The sequence below is a fragment of the Oncorhynchus gorbuscha genome, linkage group LG05, assembly GCF_021184085.1.
Source record: "Oncorhynchus gorbuscha isolate QuinsamMale2020 ecotype Even-year linkage group LG05, OgorEven_v1.0, whole genome shotgun sequence".
In the NCBI taxonomy this organism is placed as follows: Eukaryota; Metazoa; Chordata; class Actinopteri; order Salmoniformes; family Salmonidae; genus Oncorhynchus; species Oncorhynchus gorbuscha.
This window is the reverse complement of record NC_060177.1, coordinates 843423-865715: the sequence shown is the minus strand read 5'-3', so window position 1 is coordinate 865715 and position 22293 is coordinate 843423. Positions and strand designations below refer to the sequence as shown.

The 22293-nt window shown below is 38.0% G+C and overlaps 1 protein-coding gene and 1 pseudogene across 1 annotated transcript in view; both read left to right on the top strand.

Annotated features, from left to right (window-relative positions):
* The window catches only part of LOC124035353, a 59902-nt pseudogene extending 41457 nt beyond the window's left edge, over positions 1–18445 (top strand).
* LOC124035351 overlaps positions 17711–22293 on the top strand; it is a 107783-nt gene continuing 103200 nt past the window's right edge. The window contains 5 exon segments of the mRNA XM_046348816.1: positions 17711–17774; positions 20124–20485; positions 21103–21178; positions 21405–21539; positions 21605–22078. Coding sequence (XP_046204772.1) covers positions 17711–17774; positions 20124–20485; positions 21103–21178; positions 21405–21539; positions 21605–22078 — 1111 coding nt within the window.

Here is a 22293-nt window from a genome sequence, read left to right as displayed (position 1 = left end):
AGGTTATGTCTGACTGTAGAGGATCTGTCTGTCTGACTGTAGAGGTTATGTCTGACTGTAGAGGTTATGTCTGACTGTAGAGGATCTGTCTGTCTGACTGTAGAGGATCTGTCTGTCTGACTGTAGAGGTTATGTCTGACTGTAGAGGATCTGTCTGTGACTGTAGAGGATCTGTCTGTGACTGTAGAGGATCTGTCTGTCTGACTGTAGAGGTTCTGTCTGACTGTAGAGGTTCTGTCTGACTGTAGACGTTCTGTCTGACTGTAGAGGTTCTGTCTGACTATAGAGGTTCTGTCTGACTATGGAGGTTCTGTCTGACTGTAGAGGTTCTGTCTGTCTGACTGTAGAGGTTCTGTCTGTCTGACTGTAGAGGTTCTGTCTGTCTGACTGTAGAGGTTCTGTCTGTCTGACTGTAGAGGTTCTGTCTGTCTGACTGTAGAGGTTCTGTCTGACTGTAGACGTTCTGTCTGACTGTAGAGGTTCTGTCTGACTGTAGAGGTTCTGTCTGACTGTAAAGGTTCTGTCTGACTGTAGAGGTTCTGTCTGACTGTAAAGGTTCTGTCTGACTGTGGAGGTTCTGTCTGTCTGACTGTAGAGGTTCTGTCTGACTGTAGACGTTCTGTCTGACTGTGGAGGTTCTGTCTGTCTGTGGAGGTTCTGTCTGTCTGACTGTAGAGGTTCTGTCTGTCTGTGGAGGTTCTGTCTGTCTGACTGTAGAGGTTCTGTCTGACTATAGACGTCTGTCAGACATGTAGAACTGACTGGTCCTTTAATGTATCTAAAGACATGTAGAACTGACTGGTCCTTTAATGTATCTAAAGACATGTAGAACTGACTGGTCCTTTAATGTATCTAAAGACATGTAGAACTGACTGGTCCTTTAATGTATCTAAAGACATGTAGAACTGACTGGTCCTTTAATGTTGGAGGAATCTAAAGACATGTAGAACTGACTGGTCCTTTAATGTATCTAAAGACATGTAGAACTGACTGGTCCTTTAATGTTGGAGGAATCTAAGGACTTAGAACTGACTGGTCCTTTAATGTATCTAAAGACGTAGAACTGACTGGTCCTTTAATGTTGGAGGAATCTAAGGACGTAGAACTGACTGGTCCTTTAATGTTGGAGGAACTAAAGACATGTAGAACTGACTGGTCCTTTAATGTATCTAAAGACATGTAGAACTGACCGGTCCTTTAATGTATCTAAAGACATGTAGAACTGACTGGTCCTTTAATGTATCTAAAGACATGTAGAACTGACTGGTCCTTTAATGTATCTAAAGACACGTAGAACTGACTGGTCCTTTAATGTATCTAAAGACATGTAGAACTGACTGGTCCTTTAATGTATCTAAAGACATGTAGAACTGACTGGTCCTTTAATGTATCTAAAGACGTAGAACTGACTGGTCCTTTAATGAATCTAAAGACATGTAGAACTGACTGGTCCTTTAATGTATCTAAAGACACGTAGAACTGACTGGTCCTTTAATGAATCTAAAGACATGTAAAACTGACTGGTCCTTTAATGAATCTAAAGACATGTAGAACTGACTGGTCCTTTAATGAATCTAAAGACATGTAGAACTGACTGGTCCTTTAATGTATCTAAAGACGTAGAACTGACTGGTCCTTTAATGAATCTAAAGACATGTAGAACTGACTGGTCCTTTAATGTATCTAAAGACATGTAAAACTGACTGGTCCTTTAATGTATCTAAAGACATGTAGAACTGACTGGTCCTTTAATGTATCTAAAGACATGTAGAACTGACTGGTCCTTTAATGTATCTAAAGACGTAGAACTGACTGGTCCTTTAATGTATCTAAAGACATGTAGAACTGACTGGTCCTTTAATGTATCTAAAGACATGTAGAACTGACTGGTCCTTTAATGTTGGAGGAATCTAAAGACGTAGAACTGACTGGTCCTTTAATGTATCTAAAGACGTAGAACTGACTGGTCCTTTAATGTATCTAAAGACGTAGAACTGACTGGTCCTATGATGTATCTAAAGACATGTAGAACTGACTGGTCCTTTAATGTTGGAGGAATCTAAGGACGTAGAACTGACTGGTCCTTTAATGTTGGAGGAACTAAAGACTGAGAACTGACTGGTCCTTTAATGTTGGAGGAATCTAAAGACGTAGAACTGACTGGTCCTTTAATGTATCTAAAGACGTAGAACTGACTGGTCCTTTAATGTATCTAAAGACATGTAGAACTGACTGGTCCTTTAATGTATCTAAAGACATGTAGAACTGACTGGTCCTTTAATGTATCTAAAGACATGTAGAACTGACTGGTCCTTTAATGTTGGAGGAATCTAAAGACATGTAGAACTGACTGGTCCTTTAATGTATCTAAAGACATGTAGAACTGACTGGTCCTTTAATGTATCTAAAGACATGTAGAACTGACTGGTCCTTTAATGTTGGAGGAATCTAAAGACATGTAGAACTGACTGGTCCTTTAATGTATCTAAAGACATGTAAAACTGACTGGTCCTTTAATGTATCTAAAGACATGTAGAACTGACTGGTCCTTTAATGTATCTAAAGACATGTAGAACTGACTGGTCCTTTAATGTATCTAAAGACATGTAAAACTGACTGGTCCTTTAATGTATCTAAAGACGTAGAACTGACTGGTCCTTTAATGTATCTAAAGACGTAGAACTGACTGGTCCTTTAATGTATCTAAAGACATGTAGAACTGACTGGTCCTTTAATGTTGGAGGAATCTAAAGACGTAGAACTGACTGGTCCTTTAATGTATCTAAAGACGTAGAACTGACTGGTCCTTTAATGTATCTAAAGACATGTAGAACTGACTGGTCCTTTAATGTATCTAAAGACGTAGAACTGACTGGTCCTTTAATGTATCTAAAGACATGTAGAACTGACTGGTCCTTTAATGTATCTAAAGACATGTAGAACTGACTGGTCCTTTAATGTATCTAAAGACATGTAGAACTGACTGGTCCTTTAATGTATCTAAAGACATGTAGAACTGACTGGTCCTTTAATGTATCTAAAGACGTAGAACTGACTGGTCCTTTAATGTATCTAAAGACATGTAGAACTGACTGGTCCTTTAATGTATCTAAAGACATGTAGAACTGACTGGTCCTTTAATGTATCTAAAGACATGTAGAACTGACTGGTCCTTTAATGTATCTAAAGACATGTAGAACTGACTGGTCCTTTAATGTATCTAAAGACATGTAGAACTGACTGGTCCTTTAATGTATCTAAAGACGTAGAACTGACTGGTCCTTTAATGTATCTAAAGACATGTAGAACTGACTGGTCCTTTAATGTTGGAGGAATCTAAAGACATGTAGAACTGACTGGTCCTTTAATGTATCTAAAGACACGTAGAACTGACTGGTCCTTTAATGTATCTAAAGACACGTAGAACTGACTGGTCCTTTAATGTATCTAAAGACACGTAGAACTGACTGGTCCTTTAATGTTGTAGGAATCCGAGAAGAGAGGTTTGATGGAAAAAATTCACATGGTTCAAGAGACTGTCATCACTGTCCAAAACCTGTTGGAGGAAATCGCATGCTTCGGGGAGAGAATTAAAAAGTGAGCATTTTAGTCTGAATTAGACATGTGTTTATTTTAATTGTCCATAAATGTTGATTTGACATGGTGTTCTGGTTTTGACATGTGTTTATTTTAATTGTCCATAAATGTTGATTTGACATGGTGTTCTGGTTTTGACATGTGTTTATTTTAATTGTCCATAAATGTTGATTCAATATTTAGTTTATATTTTTTGTATGTTTCTGCCCATATCTCCTCCAACCAAAATGAAGTTGGGCGCAAGTTAGGGAGGCAGGTAGCCTAGCGGTTAGAGCTTTGGGGTGGTAACCCACTAGTTAGGGAGGCAGGTAGCCTAGCGGTTAGAGCTTTGGGGTGGTAACCCACTAGTTAGGGAGGCAGGTAGCCTAGCGGTTAGAGCTTTGGGGTGGTAACCCACTAGTTAGGGAGGCAGGTAGCCTAGCGGTTAGAGCTTTGGGGTGGTAACCCACTAGTTAGGGAGGCAGGTAGCCTAGCGGTTAGAGCTTTGGGGTGGTAACCCACTAGTTAGGGAGGCAGGTATTCTAGTGGTTAGAGCTTTGGGGTGGTAACCCACAAGTTAGGGAGGCAGGTAGCCTAGCGGTTAGAGCTTTGGGGTGGTAACCCACTAGTTAGGGAGGCAGGTAGCCTAGCGGTTAGAGCTTTGGGGTGGTAACCTACTAGTTAGGGAGGCAGGTAGCCTAGCGGTTAGAGCTTTGGGGTGGTAACCCACTAGTTAGGGAGGCAGGTAGCCTAGCGGTTAGAGCTTTGGGGTGGTAACCCACTAGTTAGGGAGGCAGGTAGCCTAGCGGTTAGCGCTTTGGGGTGGTAACCCACTAGTTAGGGAGGCAGGTAGCCTAGCGGTTAGAGCTTTGGGGTGGTAACCCACTAGTTAGGGAGGCAGGTAGCCTAGCGGTTAGAGCTTTGGGGTGGTAACCCACTAGTTAGGGAGGCAGGTAGCCTAGCGGTTAGAGCTTTGGGGTGGTAACCCACTAGTTAGGGAGGCAGGTAGCCTAGCGGTTAGCGCTTTGGGGTGGTAACCCACTAGTTAGGGAGGCAGGTAGCCTAGCGGTTAGAGCTTTGGGTTGGTAACCCACTAGTTAGGGAGGCAGGTAGCCTAGCGGTTAGAGCTTTGGGGTGGTAACCCACTAGTTAGGGAGGCAGGTAGCCTAGCGGTTAGAGCTTTGGGGTGGTAACCCACTAGTTAGGGAGGCAGGTAGCCTAGCGGTTAGCGCTTTGGGGTGGTAACCCACTAGTTAGGGAGGCAGGTAGCCTAGCGGTTAGAGCTTTGGGGTGGTAACCCACTAGTTAGGGAGGCAGGTAGCCTAGCGGTTAGAGCTTTGGGGTGGTAACCCACTAGTTAGGGAGGCAGGTATTCTAGCGGTTAGAGCTTTGGGGTGGTAACCCACTAGTTAGGGAGGCAGGTAGCCTAGCGGTTAGAGCTTTGGGGTGGTAACCTACTAGTTAGGGAGGCAGGTAGCCTAGCGGTTAGAGCTTTGGGGTGGTAACCCACTAGTTAGGGAGGCAGGTAGCCTAGCGGTTAGAGCTTTGGGGTGGTAACCCACTAGTTAGGGAGGCAGGTAGCCTAGCGGTTAGAGCTTTGGGGTGGTAACCTACTAGTTAGGGAGGCAGGTAGCCTAGCGGTTAGAGCTTTGGGGTGGTAACCCACTAGTTAGGGAGGCAGGTAGCCTAGCGGTTAGAGCTTTGGGGTGGTAACCCACTAGTTAGGGAGACAGGTTGCCTAGCGGTTAGAGCTTTGGGGTGGTAACCTACTAGTTAGGGAGGCAGGTAGCCTAGCGGTTAGAGCTTTGGGGTGGTAACCCACTAGTTAGGGAGGCAGGTAGCCTAGCGGTTAGAGCTTTGGGGTGGTAACCCACTAGTTGGGGAGGCAGGTAGCCTAGCGGTTAGAGCTTTGGGGTGGTAACCTACTAGTTAGGGAGGCAGGTAGCCTAGCGGTTAGAGCTTTGGGGTGGTAACCTACTAGTTAGGGAGGCAGGTAGCCTAGCGGTTAGAGCTTTGGGGTGGTAACCCACTAGTTAGGGAGGCAGGTAGCCTAGCGGTTAGAGCTTTGGGGTGGTAACCCACTAGTTAGGGAGGCAGGTAGCCTAGCGGTTAGAGCTTTGGGGTGGTAACCCACTAGTTAGGGAGGCAGGTAGCCTAGCGGTTAGAGCTTTGGGGTGGTAACCCACTAGTTAGGAAGGCAGGTAGCCTAGCGGTTAGAGCTTTGGGGTGGTAACCCACTAGTTAGGGAGGCAGGTAGCCTAGCGGTTAGAGCTTTGGGGTGGTAACCTACTAGTTAGGGAGGCAGGTATTCTAGTGGTTAGAGCTTTGGGGTGGTAACCCACTAGTTAGGGAGGCACTAGCCTAGCGGTTAGAGCTTTGGGGTGGTAACCACTAGTTCCAGGCAGGTAGCCTAGCGGTCAGAGCTTTGTAGTGGTAACCCTGTAAAACAACAATTCCACTAGTTAGGGAGGCAGGTAGCCTAGCGGTTAGAGCTTTGGGGTGGTAACCTACTAGTTAGGGAGGCAGGTAGCCTAGCGGTTAGAGTTTTGGGGTGGTAACCCACTAGTTAGGGAGGCAAGCCACGGTTAGAGCTTTGGGGTGGTAACCCACTATCATAGGCAGGTAGCCAGCGGTTAGAGCTTTGGGGTGGTAACCCACTAGTTAAACAAGCACATTCCAGCTTTGGGGTGTAACCTATCAGTTACTACCAGCGGTTAGAGCTTTGGGGTGGTAACCCACTAGTTAGGGAAACAACACATTAGAGCTTTGGGGTGTAACCCAAACCCGAACATAAGAGCCGACAAGGTGAAAACTCTGTCGATATGCCATTGAGCAAGTCACTTAAACCTAATTTGCTCCACTGGTGCTGAACTACTACGACTGACCCTGTAAAACAACACATTCCACTGCTCCTATCATACTACCATGACTGACCCTGTAAAACAACACATTCCACTGCTCCTATCATACTACCATGACTGACCCTGTAAAACAACACATTCCACTGCTCCTATCATACTACCATGACTGACCCTGTAAAACAACACATTCCACTGCTCCTATCATACTACCATGACTGACCCTGTAAAACAACACATTCCACTGCTCCTATCATACTACCATGACTGACCCTGTAAAACAACACATTCCACTGCTCCTATCATACTACCATGACTGACCCTGTAAAACAACACATTCCACTGCTCCTATCATACTACCATGACTGACCCTGTAAAACAACACATTCCACTGCTCCTATCATACTACCATGACTGACCCTGTAAAACAACACATTCCACTGCTCCTATCATACTACCATGACTGACCCTGTAAAACAACACATTCCACTGTTCCTATCATACTACCATGACTGACCCTGTAAAACAACACCTATCATACTACCATGACTGACCCTGTAAACAACACATTCCACTGCACCTATCATACTACCATGACTGACCCTGTAAAACAACACATTCCACTGCACCTATCATACTACCATGACTGACCCTGTAAACAACACACTCCACTGCACCTATCATACTACCATGACTGACCCTGTAAAACAACACCTATCATACTACCATGACTGACCCTGTAAAACAACACCTATCATACTACCATGACTGACCCTGTAAAACAACACCTATCATACTACTATGACTGACCCTGTAAAACAACACCTATCATACTACTATGACTGACCCTGTAAAACAACACCTATCATACTACTATGACTGACCCTGTAAAACAACACCTATCATACTACCATGACTGACCCTGTAAAACAACACCTACAGTGCCTTGCGAAAGTATTCGGCCCCCTTGAACTTTGCGACCTTTTGCCACATTTCAGGCTTCAAACATAAAGATATAAAACTGTATTTTTTTGTGAAGAATCAACAACAAGTGGGACACAATCGTGAAGTGGAATGACATTTATTGGATATTTCAAACTTTTTTAACAAATCAAAAACTGAAAAATTGGGCGTGCAAAATTATTCAGCCCCTTTACTTTCAGTGCAGCAAACTCTCTCCAGAAGTTCAGTGAGGATCTCTGAATGGTCCAATGTTGACCTAAATGACTAATGATGATAAATACAATCCACCTGTGTGTAATCAAGTCTCCGTATAAATGCACCTGCACTGTGATAGTCTCAGAGGTCCGTTAAAAGCGCAGAGAGCATCATGAAGAACAAGGAACACACCAGGCAGGTCCGAGATACTGTTGTGAAGAAGTTTAAAGCCGGATTTGGATACAAAAATATTTCCCAAGCTTTAAACATCCCAAGGAGCACTGTGCAAGCGATAATATTGAAATGGAAGGAGTATCAGACCACTGCAAATCTACCAAGACCTGGCCGTCCCTCTAAACTTTCAGCTCATACAAGGAGAAGACTGATCAGAGATGCAGCCAAGAGGCCCATGATCACTCTGGATGAACTGCAGAGATCTACAGCTGAGGTGGGAGACTCTGTCCATAGGACAACAATCAGTCGTATATTGCACAAATCTGGCCTTTATGGAAGAGTGGCAAGAAGAAAGCCATTTCTTAAAGATATCCATAAAAAGTGTTGTTTAAAGTTTGCCACAAGCCACCTGGGAGACACACCAAACATGTGGAAGAAGGTGCTCTGGTCAGATGAAACCAAAATTGAACTTTTTGGCAACAATGCAAAACGTTATGTTTGGCGTAAAAGCAACACAGCTCATCACCCTGAACACACCATCCCCACTGTCAAACATGGTGGTGGCAGCATCATGGTTTGGGCCTGCTTTTCTTCAGCAGGGACAGGGAAGATGGTTAAAATTGATGGGAAGATGGATGGAGCCAAATACAGGACCATTCTGGAAGAAAACCTGATGGAGTCTGCAAAAGACCTGAGACTGGGACGGAGATTTGTCTTCCAACAAGACAATGATCCAAAACATAAAGCAAAATCTACAATGGAATGGTTCAAACATATCCAGGTGTTAGAATGGCCAAGTCAAAGACCAGACCTGAATCCAATCGAGAATCTGTGGAAAGAACTGAAAACTGCTGTTCACAAATGCTCTCCATCCAACCACACTGATCTCGAGCTGTTTTGCAAGGAGGAATGGGAAAAAATTTCAGTCTCTCGATGTGCAAAACTGATAGAGACATACCCCAAGCGACTTACAGCAGTAATCGCAGCAAAAGTTGGCGCTACAAAGTATTAATTTAATGGGGGCTGAATAATTTTGCACGCCCAATTTTTCAGTTTTTGATTTGTTAAAAAAGTTTGAAATATCCAATAAATGTCGTTCCACTTCATGATTGTGTCCCACTTGTTGTTGATTCTTCACAAAAAAATACAGTTTTATATCTTTATGTTTGAAGCCTGAAATGTGGCAAAAGGTCGCAAAGTTCAAGGGGGCCGAATACTTTCGCAAGGCACTGTATATGAATTTTTAGCATTTCTACTCAGTATGAATATGTATTGTGTTTCTACTCAATATGTATTGTGTTTCTACTCAATATGTATTGTGTTTCTACTCAATATGTATTGTGTTTCTACTCAATATGTATTGTGTTTCTACTCAATATGTATTGTGTTTCTACTCAATATGAATTGTGTTTCTACTCAATATGTATTGTGTTTCTACTCAATATGTATTGTGTTTCTACTCAATATGTATTGTGTTTCTACTCAGTATGAATATGTATTGTGTTTCTACTCAGTATGAATATGTATTGTGTTTCTACTCAATATGTATTGTGTTTCTACTCAATATGTATCGTGTTTCTACTCAGTATGAATATGTATTGTGTTTCTACTCAATATGTATTGTGTTTCTACTCAGTATGAATATGTATTGTGTTTCTACTCAATATGTATTGTGTGTTTCTACTCAATATGTATTGTGTTTCTACTCAATATGTATCGTGTTTCTACTCAGATGAATATGTATTGTGTTTCTACTCAGTATGAATATGTATTGTGTTTCTACTCAGTATGAATATGTATTGTGTTTCTACTCAATATGTATTGTGTTTCTACTCAGTATGAATATGTATTGTGTTTCTACTCAATATGAATATGTATTGTGTTTCTACTCAATATGAATATGTATTGTATATCTACTCAATATGTATTGTGTTTCTACTCAATATGTATTGTATTTCTACTCAGTATGAATATGTATTCTATTTCTACTCAGTATGAATATGTATTGTGTTTCTACTCAATATGAATATGTATTGTGTTTCTACTCAATATGTATTGTGTTTCTACTCAATATGTATTGTGTTTCTACTCAGTATGAATATGTATTGTGTTTCTACTCAATATATATTGTGTTTCTACTCAATATGTATTGTGTTTCTACTCAATATGTATTGTGTTTCTACTCAATATGTATTGTGTTTCTACTCAATATGAATATGTATTGTATTTCTAGTCAGTATGAATATGTATTGTGTTTCTACTCAATATGTATTGTGTTTCTACTCAGTATGAATATGTATTGTATTTCTAGTCAGTATGAATATGTATTGTGTTTCTACTCAATATGTACTGTGTTTCTACTCAGTATGAATATGTATTGTGTTTCTACTCTATATGAATATGTATTGTGTTTCTACTCAATATGTATTGTGTTTCTACTCAATATGTATTGTATTTCTACTCAATATGTATTGTGTTTCTACTCAGTATGAATATGTATTGTGTTTCTACTCAATATGTATTGTGTTTCTACTCAATATGTATTGTGTTTCTACTCAATATGTATTGTGTTTCTGCTCAATATGTATTGTGTTTCTACTCAATATGTATTGTGTTTCTGCTCAATATGTATTGTGTTTCTACTCAATATGTATTGTGTTTCTACTCAATATGTATTGTGTTTCTACTCAATATGTATTGTGTTTCTACTCAATATGTATCGTGTTTGTACTCAGTATGAATATGTATTGTGTTTCTACTCAGTATGAATATGTATTGTGTTTCTACTCAGTATGAATATGTATTGTGTTTCTACTCAATACGTATTGTGTTTCTACTCAGTATGAATATGTATTGTGTTTCTACTCAATATGAATATGTATTGTGTTTCTACTCAATATGAATATGTATTGTATATCTACTCAATATGAATATGTATTGTGTTTCTACTCAATATGTATTGTGTTTCTACTCAATATGTATTGTATTTCTACTCAGTATGAATATGTATTGTATTTCTACTCAGTATGAATATGTATTGTGTTTCTACTCAATATGAATATGTATTGTGTTTCTACTCAATATGTATTGTGTTTCTACTCAATATGTATTGTGTTTCTACTCAGTATGAATATGTATTGTGTTTCTACTCAATATGTATTGTGTTTCTACTCAATATGTATTGTGTTTCTACTCAATATGTATTGTGTTTCTACTCAATATGAATATGTATTGTATTTCTAGTCAGTATGAATATGTATTGTGTTTCTACTCAATATGTATTGTGTTTCTACTCAGTATGAATATGTATTGTATTTCTAGTCAGTATGAATATGTATTGTGTTTCTACTCAATATGTACTGTGTTTCTACTCAGTATGAATATGTATTGTGTTTCTACTCTATATGAATATGTATTGTGTTTCTACTCAATATGTATTGTGTTTCTACTCAATATGTATTGTATTTCTACTCAATATGTATTGTGTTTCTACTCAGTATGAATATGTATTGTGTTTCTACTCAATATGTATTGTGTTTCTACTCAATATGTATTGTGTTTCTACTCAATATGTATTGTGTTTCTGCTCAATATGTATTGTGTTTCTACTCAATATGTATTGTGTTTCTGCTCAATATGTATTGTGTTTCTACTCAATATGTATTGTATTTCTACTCAATATGTATTGTGTTTCTACTCAGTATGAATATGTATTGTGTTTCTACTCAATATGAATATGTATTGTGTTTCTACTCAATATGTATTGTGTTTCTACTCAGTATAAATATGTATTGTGTTTCTACTCAATATGTATTGTGTTTCTACTCAATATGTATTGTGTTTCTACTCAATATGTATTGTGTTTCTACTCAGTATGAATATGTATTGTGTTTCTACTCAATATGTATTGTGTTTCAATATGAATATGTATTGTGTTTCTACTCAGTATGAATATGTATTGTGTTTCTACTCAGTATGAATATGTATTGTGTTTCTACTCAATATGTATTGTGTTTCTTGTCAATATGAATGTGTATTGTGTTTCTACTCAATATGTATTGTGTTTCTACTCAGTATGAATATGGATTGTATTTCTACTCAATATGAATGTGTATTGTATTTCTAGTCAATATGAATGTGTATTGTGTTTCTACTCAGTATGAATATGTATTGTGTTTCTACTCAATATGTATTGTGTTTCTACTCAATATGTATTGTGTTTCTACTCAATATGTATTGTGTTTCTACTCCATATGTATTGTGTTTCTACTCAGTATGAATATGTATTGTGTTTCTACTCAATATGTATTGTGTTTCAATATGAATATGTATTGTGTTTCTACTCAGTATGAATATGTATTGTGTTTCTACTCGGTATGAATATGTATTGTGTTTCTACTCAATATGTATTGTGTTTCTTGTCAATATGAATGTGTATTGTGTTTCTACTCAATATGTATTGTGTTTCTACTCAGTATGAATATGTATTGTATTTCTACTCAATATGAATGTGTATTGTATTTCTAGTCAATATGAATGTGTATTGTGTTTCTACTCAGTATGAATATGTATTGTGTTTCTACTCAATATGTATTGTGTTTCTGCTCAATATGTATTGTGTTTCTACTCAATATGTATTGTATTTCTACTCAATATGTATTGTGTTTCTACTCAGTATGAATATGTATTGTGTTTCTACTCAATATGAATATGTATTGTGTTTCTACTCAATATGTATTGTGTTTCTACTCAGTATAAATATGTATTGTGTTTCTACTCAATATGTATTGTGTTTCTACTCAATATGTATTGTGTTTCTACTCAATATGTATTGTGTTTCTGCTCAATATGTATTGTGTTTCTACTCAATATGTATTGTATTTCTACTCAATATGTATTGTGTTTCTACTCAGTATGAATATGTATTGTGTTTCTACTCAATATGAATATGTATTGTGTTTCTACTCAATATGTATTGTGTTTCTTGTCAATATGTATTGTGTTTCTACTCAATATGTATTGTGTTTCTACTCAATATGTATTGTGTTTCTACTCAATATGTATTGTGTTTCTACTCCATATGTATTGTGTTTCTACTCAGTATGAATATGTATTGTGTTTCTACTCAATATGTATTGTGTTTCAATATGAATATGTATTGTGTTTCTACTCAGTATGAATATGTATTGTGTTTCTACTCAGTATGAATATGTATTGTGTTTCTACTCAATATGTATTGTGTTTCTTGTCAATATGAATGTGTATTGTGTTTCTACTCAATATGTATTGTGTTTCTACTCAGTATGAATATGTATTGTATTTCTACTCAATATGAATGTGTATTGTATTTCTAGTCAATATGAATGTGTATTGTGTTTCTACTCAGTATGAATATGTATTGTGTTTCTACTCAATATGTATTGTGTTTCTTGTCAATATGTATTGTGTTTCTACTCAATATGTATTGTGTTTCTACTCAATATGTATTGTGTTTCTACTCAATATGTATTGTGTTTCTACTCAATATGTATTGTGTTTCTACTCAATATGTATTGTGTTTCAATATGAATATGTATTTTGTTTCTACTCAGTATGAATATGTATTGTGTTTCTACTCAGTATGAATATGTATTGTGTTTCTACTCAATATGTATTGTGTTTCTTGTCAATATGAATGTGTATTGTGTTTCTACTCAATATATATTGTGTTTCTACTCATTTACATTTACATTTAAGTCATTTAGCAGACGCTCTTATCCAGAGCGACTTACTCAGTATGAATATGTATTGTATTTCTACTCAATATGAATGTGTATTGTATTTCTAGTCAATATGAATGTGTATTGTGTTTCTACTCAGTATGAATATGTATTGTGTTTCTACTCAATATGTTTTGTATTTCTACTCAGTATGAATATTTATTGTGTTTCTACTCAATATGTATTGTATTTCTACTCAGTATGAATATGTATTGTGTTTCTACTCAATATGTTTTGTATTTCTACTCAGTATGAATATTTATTGTGTTTCTACTCAATATGTATTGTATTTCTACTCAGTATGAATATGTATTGTGTTTCTACTCAATATGTATTGTGTTTCTACTCAATATGAATGTGTATTGTGTTTCTACTCAATATGAATATGTATTGTGTTTCTAGTCAATATGAATATGTATTGTGTTTCTAGTCAATATGAATATGTATTGTGTTTCTAGTCAATATGAATGTGTATTGTGTTTCTAGTCAATATGAATATGTATTGTGTTTCTAGTCAATATGAATATGTATTGTATATCTACTCAATATGAATATGTATTGTGTTCTCTTCATCAGCACCTTTAACTGGTCAGTACCGTTCCTCTCCAACCTTGCCTTCCTTATCCTGGTGACAGTAACAGTTCTGACATACTTCATCCCTGTACGATATATCCTTCTAGTATGGGGTAAGTGCATGTTTTCTTTAATTATTTAATTATAGCTGCATCAGATCCACCCAGATTACTGGTTTATACAGACTGTATTATTTAATTATTTAATTATAGCTGCATCAGATCCACCCAGATTACTGGTTTATACAGACTGTTTTATTTAATTATTTAATTATAGCTGCATCAGATCCACCCACATTACTGGTTTATACAGACTGTATTATTTAATTATTTAATTATAGCTGCATCAGATCCACCCAGATTACTGGTTTATACAGACTGTATTATTTAATTATTTAATTATAGCTGCATCAGATCCACCCACATTACTGGTTTATACAGACTGTTTTATTTTTATTTAATTATAGCTGTATCAGATCCACCCACATTACTGGTTTATACAGACTGTTTTATTTAATTATAGCTGTATCAGATCCACCCACATTACTGGTTTATACAGACTGTTTTATTTAATTATTTAATTATAGCTGCATCAGATCCACCCAGATTACTGGTTTATACAGACTGTATTATTTAATTATTTAATTATAGCTGCATCAGATCCACCCACATTACTGGTTTATACAGACTGTATTATTTAATTATTTAATTATAGCTGCATCAGATCCACCCAGATTACTGGTTTATACAGACTGTTTTATTTAATTATTTAATTATAGCTGCATCAGATCCACCCAGATTACTGGTTTATACAGACTGTTTTATTTAATTATTTAATTATAGCTGCATCAGATCCACCCAGATTACTGGTTTATACAGACTGTTTTATTTCGCTTCTCCTGAATGTCTGTTTTCAGGAATTAATAAATTCACCAAGAAATTACGGGCCCCGTACGCCATCGACAACAATGAGGTGTTTGATTTCCTGAGGAGAGTTCCTTCAGATGTTCACAAGGTAAGTGTCTATAGAAGGTTAAAGGGCAATTCCACCACTTTTCAACAGATAACACAGTGATTTAGGAAGACTGTGAGATTAGTGGGGAGCTGGATAATACTCTTCCTGCCTGGAAAGTCATCACATGTAAATGTAGAAACTCTGCATGAAAAGTCAAAACCTAAAGGACCTTTTCTTCTTATGTTTGTAGCTACAGAACATAGAAATGTGTCGTTATTCACATATGTAGACCCTGGTGTGGTGCTGGACATAGTGAATGGGAGTTTAAAAAGTGGTGGAATTATCCTTTTCAGGTTATTTCCTCTAGATCAGATTCAGGAAGCCAGTAAACCTCTAGTATTTCAGGTTATAACCTCTAGATCAGATTCAGGAAGCCAGTAAGTATCTAGTCTTTCAGGTTATAACCTCTAGATCAGATTCAGGAAGCCAGTAATGCTCTAGATCAGATTCAGGAAGCCAGTAAACCTCTAGTATTTCAGGTTATAACCTCTAGATCAGATTCAGGAAGCCAGTAAGTATCTAGTCTTTCAGGTTATAACCTCTAGATCAGATTCAGGAAGCCAGTAATGCTCTAGATCAGATTCAGGAAGCCAGTAAACCTCTAGTCGTTCAGGTTATAACCTCTAGATCAGATTCAGGAAGCCAGTAAACCTCTAGTATTTCAGGTTATAACCTCTAGATCAGATTCAGGAAGCCAGTAAACCTCTAGATCAGATTCAGGAAGCCAGTAAACTTCTAGTATTTCAGGTTATAACCTCTAGATATTAAGCCCTCTAGATCAGATTCAGGAAGCCAGTAAACCTCTAGTATTTCAGGTTATAACCTCTAGATCAGATTCAGGAAGCCAGTAAACCTCTAGATCAGATTCAGGAAGCCAGTAAACCTCTAGATCAGATTCAGGAAGCCAGTAAACCTCTAGTATTTCAGGTTATAACCTCTAGATCAGATTCAGGAAGCCAGTAATGCTCTAGATCAGATTCAGGAAGCCAGTAAACCTCTAGTATTTCAGATTATAACCTCTAGATCAGATTCAGGAAGCCAGTAATGCTCTAGATCAGATTCAGGAAGCCAGTAAACCTCTAGTATTTCAGGTTATAACCTCTAGATCAGATTCAGGAAGCCAGTAAACCTGTAAATCAGATTCAGGAAGTCAGTAAACCTCTAGATCAGATGCAGGATGCCAGTAAACCTCTAGATCAGATTCAGGATGCCAGTAAACCTCTAGTATTTCAGGTTATAACCTCTAGATCAGATTCAGGAAGCCAGTAAACCTGTAAATCAGATTCAGGAAGCCAATAAACCTCTAGATCAGATGCAGGATGCCAGTAAACCTCTAGATCAGATGCAGGATGCCAGTAAACCTCTAGATCAGATTCAGGATGCCAGTAAACCTCTAGTATTTCAGGTTATAACCTCTAGATCAGATTCAGGAAGCCAGTAAACCTGTAAATCAGATTCAGGAAGCCAATAAACCTCTAGATCAGATGCAGGATGCCAGTAAACCTGTAAATCAGATTCAGGAAGCCAATAAACCTCTAGATCAGATTCAGGAAGCCAGTAAACCTCTAGTCTTTCAGGTTATAACCTCTAGATCAGATTCAGGAAGCCAGTAAACCTCTAGTCTTTCAGGTTATAACCTCTAGATCAGATTCAGGATGCCAGTAAACCTCTAGATCAGATTCAGGATGCCAGTAAACCTCTAGATCAGATTCAGGAAGCCAGTAAACCTCTAGATCAGATTCAGGAAGCCAGTAAACCTCTAGATCAGATTCAGGAAGCCAGTAAACCTCTAGATCAGATTCAGGATGCCAGTAAACCTCTAGATCAGATTCAGGATGCCAGTAAACCTCTAGATCAGATTCAGGAAGCCAGTAAACCTCTAGATCAGATGCAGGATGCCAGTAAACCTCTAGATCAGATGCAGGATGCCAGTAAACTTCTAGTCTTTCAGCACTGCTTTCTACTGAAATATCCCACAGGTTGTTGCCTGTGTAATTATAGCCCGGCCTAATGTCTGTTATGATGTTTCCTCCCTAACAGCCCTTGTGGATTATACAAGGTGTTAGGGTCAGGTGCCTTTCAGTTGCCAGGCGAAGGCACCACAGAGTTGATAACGTCTGTTACTAATGTCACCACAGAGTTGATAACGTCTGTTACTAATATCACCACAGAGTTGATCACTTCTGTGACTATTGTCACCACAGAGTTGATAACGTCTGTGACTATTGTCACCACAGAGTTTGAGAGTAGGGTTGCAAAATTCTGTTAACTTTCCCAAAAGTCCTAGTTTTGGGGGAAATGTGTTGGAAGATTTGTGGATTCAGGAGGGAATAAGCAGGAAGTGTGTGAATCCTCCAATCGGGGAAGTTAGCAGAATTTTTACAACACTAGTTGAGAGCTACTGTGACTGTTGTGTGACCGCAACTGGTAGTATGACCTCCTCAGACACTGTAGCTCTGCTGTTATGAATGATACCTGGCCATATTCCTCTGTGTGTAGGTGCAGTACAGCGAGCTGAAGACTTTGAGCGCCCAGAGTCCTCTGAGGAGGAAGAGAACCATTGAGAGGAGGTGATGGAGGAGTGATCTATGGTCCCCAATGGAAGACATGGCCATGTGTACAGTGTTGCCGCCTCAGACTTGTGTCCTGTGTGAAACTGGACGTATAGTGGAGGATATGCAGGGCATATCTGGATCATATTCCTCTATGTTCAGAATTGGTTAGAAAACTGCTCCTGGGTTACTGGTCCTCTGTAGCTCCGTTTGTAGAACATGGCACTTGCTGTGCCGGGATAGTGGGTACAATTCCTGAGATCACCCATATGTATACACGCATAACTCCGTCTCTTTGGGATAAAAGCATCTGCTACATGGCGTCTATACTGAACAAAAATGGCAACGCAACATGCAACAATTTCAAAGATTTTACTGACTTACAGTTCATAGAAGAAAATCTGTCATTTGAAATGAATTCTTTCAGCCCTAATCAATGGATTTCACATGACTGGGATGCAGGGGGGTGGATTATCTTGGCAATAGGAGAAATGCTCACTAACAGAGGAAGGTAAAGCTTTTTGTACGTACGGAACAATTCTGGGATTTTTATTTCAACTCATGAAATATGGGACCAACACTTTACATGTTTGTATGTGTTCAGTGTCTATTAGCAGTCAGACATGGATATTGTATCACCAGCAGGCTAAATATCACCAGCAGGCTAAAGATCACCAGCAGGCTAAAGATCACCAGCAGGCTAAAGATCACCAGCAGGCTAAAGATCACCAGCAGGCTAAAGATCACCAGCAGGCTAAAGATCACCAGCAGGCTAAAGATCACCAGCAGGCTAAAGATCACCAGCAGGCTAAAGATCACCAGCAGGATCACCAGCAGGCTAAAGATCACCAGCAGGCTAAAGATCACCAGCAGGCTAAAGATCACCAGCAGGCTAAAGAAGGCTAAAGATCACCAGCAGGCTAAAGATCACCAGCAGGCTAAAGATCACCAGCAGCTAAAGGCTAAAGATCACCAGCAGGCTAAAGATCACCAGCAGGCTAAAGATCACCAGCAGGCTAAAGATCACCAGCAGGCTAAAGATCACCAGCAGGCTAAAGATCACCAGCAGGCTAAAGATCACCAGCAGGCTAAAGATCACCAGCAGGCTAAAGATCACCAGCAGGCTAAAGATCACCAAGATCACCAGCAGGCTAAAGATCACCAGCAGGCTAAAGATCACCAGCAGGCTAAAGATCACCAGCAGGCTAAAGATCACCAGCAGGCTAAAGATCACCAGCAGGCTAAAGATAAAGATCACCAGCAGGTTAAAGATCACCAGCAGGCTAAAGATCACCAGCAGGCTAAAGATCACCAGCAGGCTAAAGATCACCAGCAGGCTAAAGATCACCAGCAGGCTAAAGATCACCAGCAGGCTAAAGATCACCAGCAGGCTAAAGATCACCAGCAGGTTAAAGATCACCAGCAGGCTAAAGATCACCAGCAGGCTAAAGATCACCAGCAGGCTAAAGATCACCAGCAGGCTAAAGATCACCAGCAGGCTAAAGATCACCAGCAGGCTAAAGATCACCAGCAGGCTAAAGATCACCAGCAGGCTAAAGATCACCAGCAGGCTAAAGATCACCAGCATGTTGTCCACCTACTCTACATCAACATGGCTTCAACACTGACTTTCGTTCAACACTTTTTAAAATATTGTTCACTTATTTTTGTTTTATTGAAAGATACTATTTAATCAAAAAACAGTTTTATCCTGATTTGTTCTTCTCCACTTTTCTGACTTTTTAAAATGTATTTCTGTTTTAAGTATCTACAATTGTAGTTGTTAAAGTTTCAGAATATTATCTTTTTATATTTTTAAGAGAGATGTCTGAATGAATCAAAATCTGCTTTAACTCGTCAATAGAATCAAATGTCTGAATGAATCAAAATCTGCTTTAACTCGTCAATAGAATCGAATGTCTGAATGAATCAAAATCTGCTTTAACTCGTCAATAGAATCAAATGTCTGAATGAATCCAAATCTGCTTTAACTCGTCAATAGAATCAAATGTCTGAATGAATCAAAATCTGCTTTAACTCGTCAATAGAATCAAATGTCTGAATGAATCCAAATCTGCTTTAACTCGTCAATAGAATCAAATGTCTGAATGAATCAAAATCTGCTTTAACTCGTCAATAGAATCGAATGTCTGAATGAATCAAAATCTGCTTTAACTCGTCAATAGAATCGAATGTCTGAATGAATCAAAATCTGCTTTAACTCGTCAATAGAATCAAATGTCTGAATGAATCAAAATCTGCTTTAACTCGTCAATAGAAATCTGTCATCTGATTCTACCGTTATTTTAATTGTAAATCCAGATCAGGTTGAAATGTGTTTTTACAGATAATGAAATAATCTCATTTCAATATTTCTAGATTTTACTCAACATTTCTCATATCCTCATTTGCAAAATATTTTTAGAATGCAAAATATTGAGATGTTACTTGGTCCTCAGTGGACAACCCCCCCCCCCATTTCTCATATCCTCATTCCTATCATATTCAGTATCATGTAAACATTCAAGACCCTCAACATTTCTCATATCCTCATTCCCATCATATTCAGTATCATGTAAACATTCAAGACCCTCAACATTTCTCATATCCTCATTCCCATCATATTCAGTATCATGTAAACATTCAAGACCCTCAACATTTCTCATATCCTCATTCCCATCATATTCAGTATCATGTAAACATTCAAGACCCTCAACATTTCTCATATCCTCATTCCCATCATATTCACTATCATGTAGACATTCAAGATCCTCAACATTTCTCATATCCTCATTCCCATCATATTCAGTATCATGTAAACATTCAAGACCCTCAACATTTCTCATATCCTCATTCCCACCATATTCAGTATCATGTAAACATTCAAGACCCTCAACATTTCTCATATCCTCATTCCTATCATATTCAGTATCATGTAAACATTCAAGATCCTCAACATTTCTCATATCCTCATTCCCATCATATTCAATATCATGTAAACATTCAAGATCCTCAACATTTCTCATATCCCCATTCCTATCATATTCAGTATCATGTAAACATTCAAGATCCTCAACATTTCTCATATCCTCATTCCTATCATATTCAGTATCATGTAAACATTCAAGATCCTCAACATTTCTCATATCCTCATTCCTATCATATTCAGTATCATGTAAACATTCAAGACCCTCAACATTTCTCATATCCTCATTCCCATCATATTCACTATCATGTAGACATTCAAGATCCTCAACATTTCTCATATCCTCATTCCCATCATATTCAGTATCATGTAAACATTCAAGATCCTCAACATTTCTCATATCCTCATTCCCATCATATTCAGTATCAAACATTCAAGTAAACATTCAAGACCCTCAACATTTAAACATTCAAGACCCCTCATTCCTCATTCATATTCACTATCATGTAGACATTCAAGATCCTCAACATTTCTCATATCCTCATTCCCATCATATTCAGTATCATGTAAACATTCAAGACCCTCAACATTTCTCATATCCTCATTCCCACTATCATATTCAAGACCCTCAACATTTCTCATGTAAACATTCAACATTCAAGACCCTCAACATTTCTCATATCCTCATTCCCATCATATTCAGTATCATGTAAACATTCAAGATTTCTCATATCCTCAACATTTCTCATGTAAACATTCCTCATTCCCATCATATTCAGTATCATCATTGTAAACATTCAAGATCATTCTCAACATTTCTCATATCCTCATTCCCATCATATTCAGTATCATGTAAACATTCAAGACCCTCAACATTTCTCATATCCTCATTCCCATCATATTCACTATCATGTAGACATTCAAGATCCTCAACATTTCTCATATCCTCATTCCCATCATATTCAGTATCATGTAAACATTCAAGATCCTCAACATTTCTCATATCATGTAAACATTCCCATCATATTCACTATCATGTAGACATTCAAGATCCTCAACATTTCTCATATCCTCATTCCCATCATATTCAGTATCATGTAAACATTCAAGACCCTCAACATTTCTCATATCCTCATTCCCATCATATTCACTATCATGTAGACATTCAAGACCCTCAACATTTCTCATATCCTCATTCCCATCATATTCAGTATCATGTAAACATTCAAGATCCTCAACATTTCTCATATCCCCATTCCCATCATATTCAGTATCATGTAAACATTCAAGATCCTCAACATTTCTCATATCCCCATTCCCATCATATTCAGTATCATGTAAACATTCAAGATCCTCAACATTTCTCAAGATATCCTCATTCCCATCATATTCAGTATCATGTAAACATTCAAGATCCTCAACATTTCTCATATCCCCATTCCCATCATATTCAGTATCATGTAAACATTCAAGATCCTCAAGTATCATGTAAACATTTCATCATATTCAGTATCATGTAAACATTCAAGATTCAACATTTCCATCCTCATCATATTCAGTATCATGTAAACATTCAAGATCCTCAACATTTCTCATATCCCCATTCCATGTCAAATTTCTATATCCATCATATGCAGTATAGAGGGTGAAAAGCTTTAACACTATATGTATTATATGATGTATTACATGTTATATATATACAA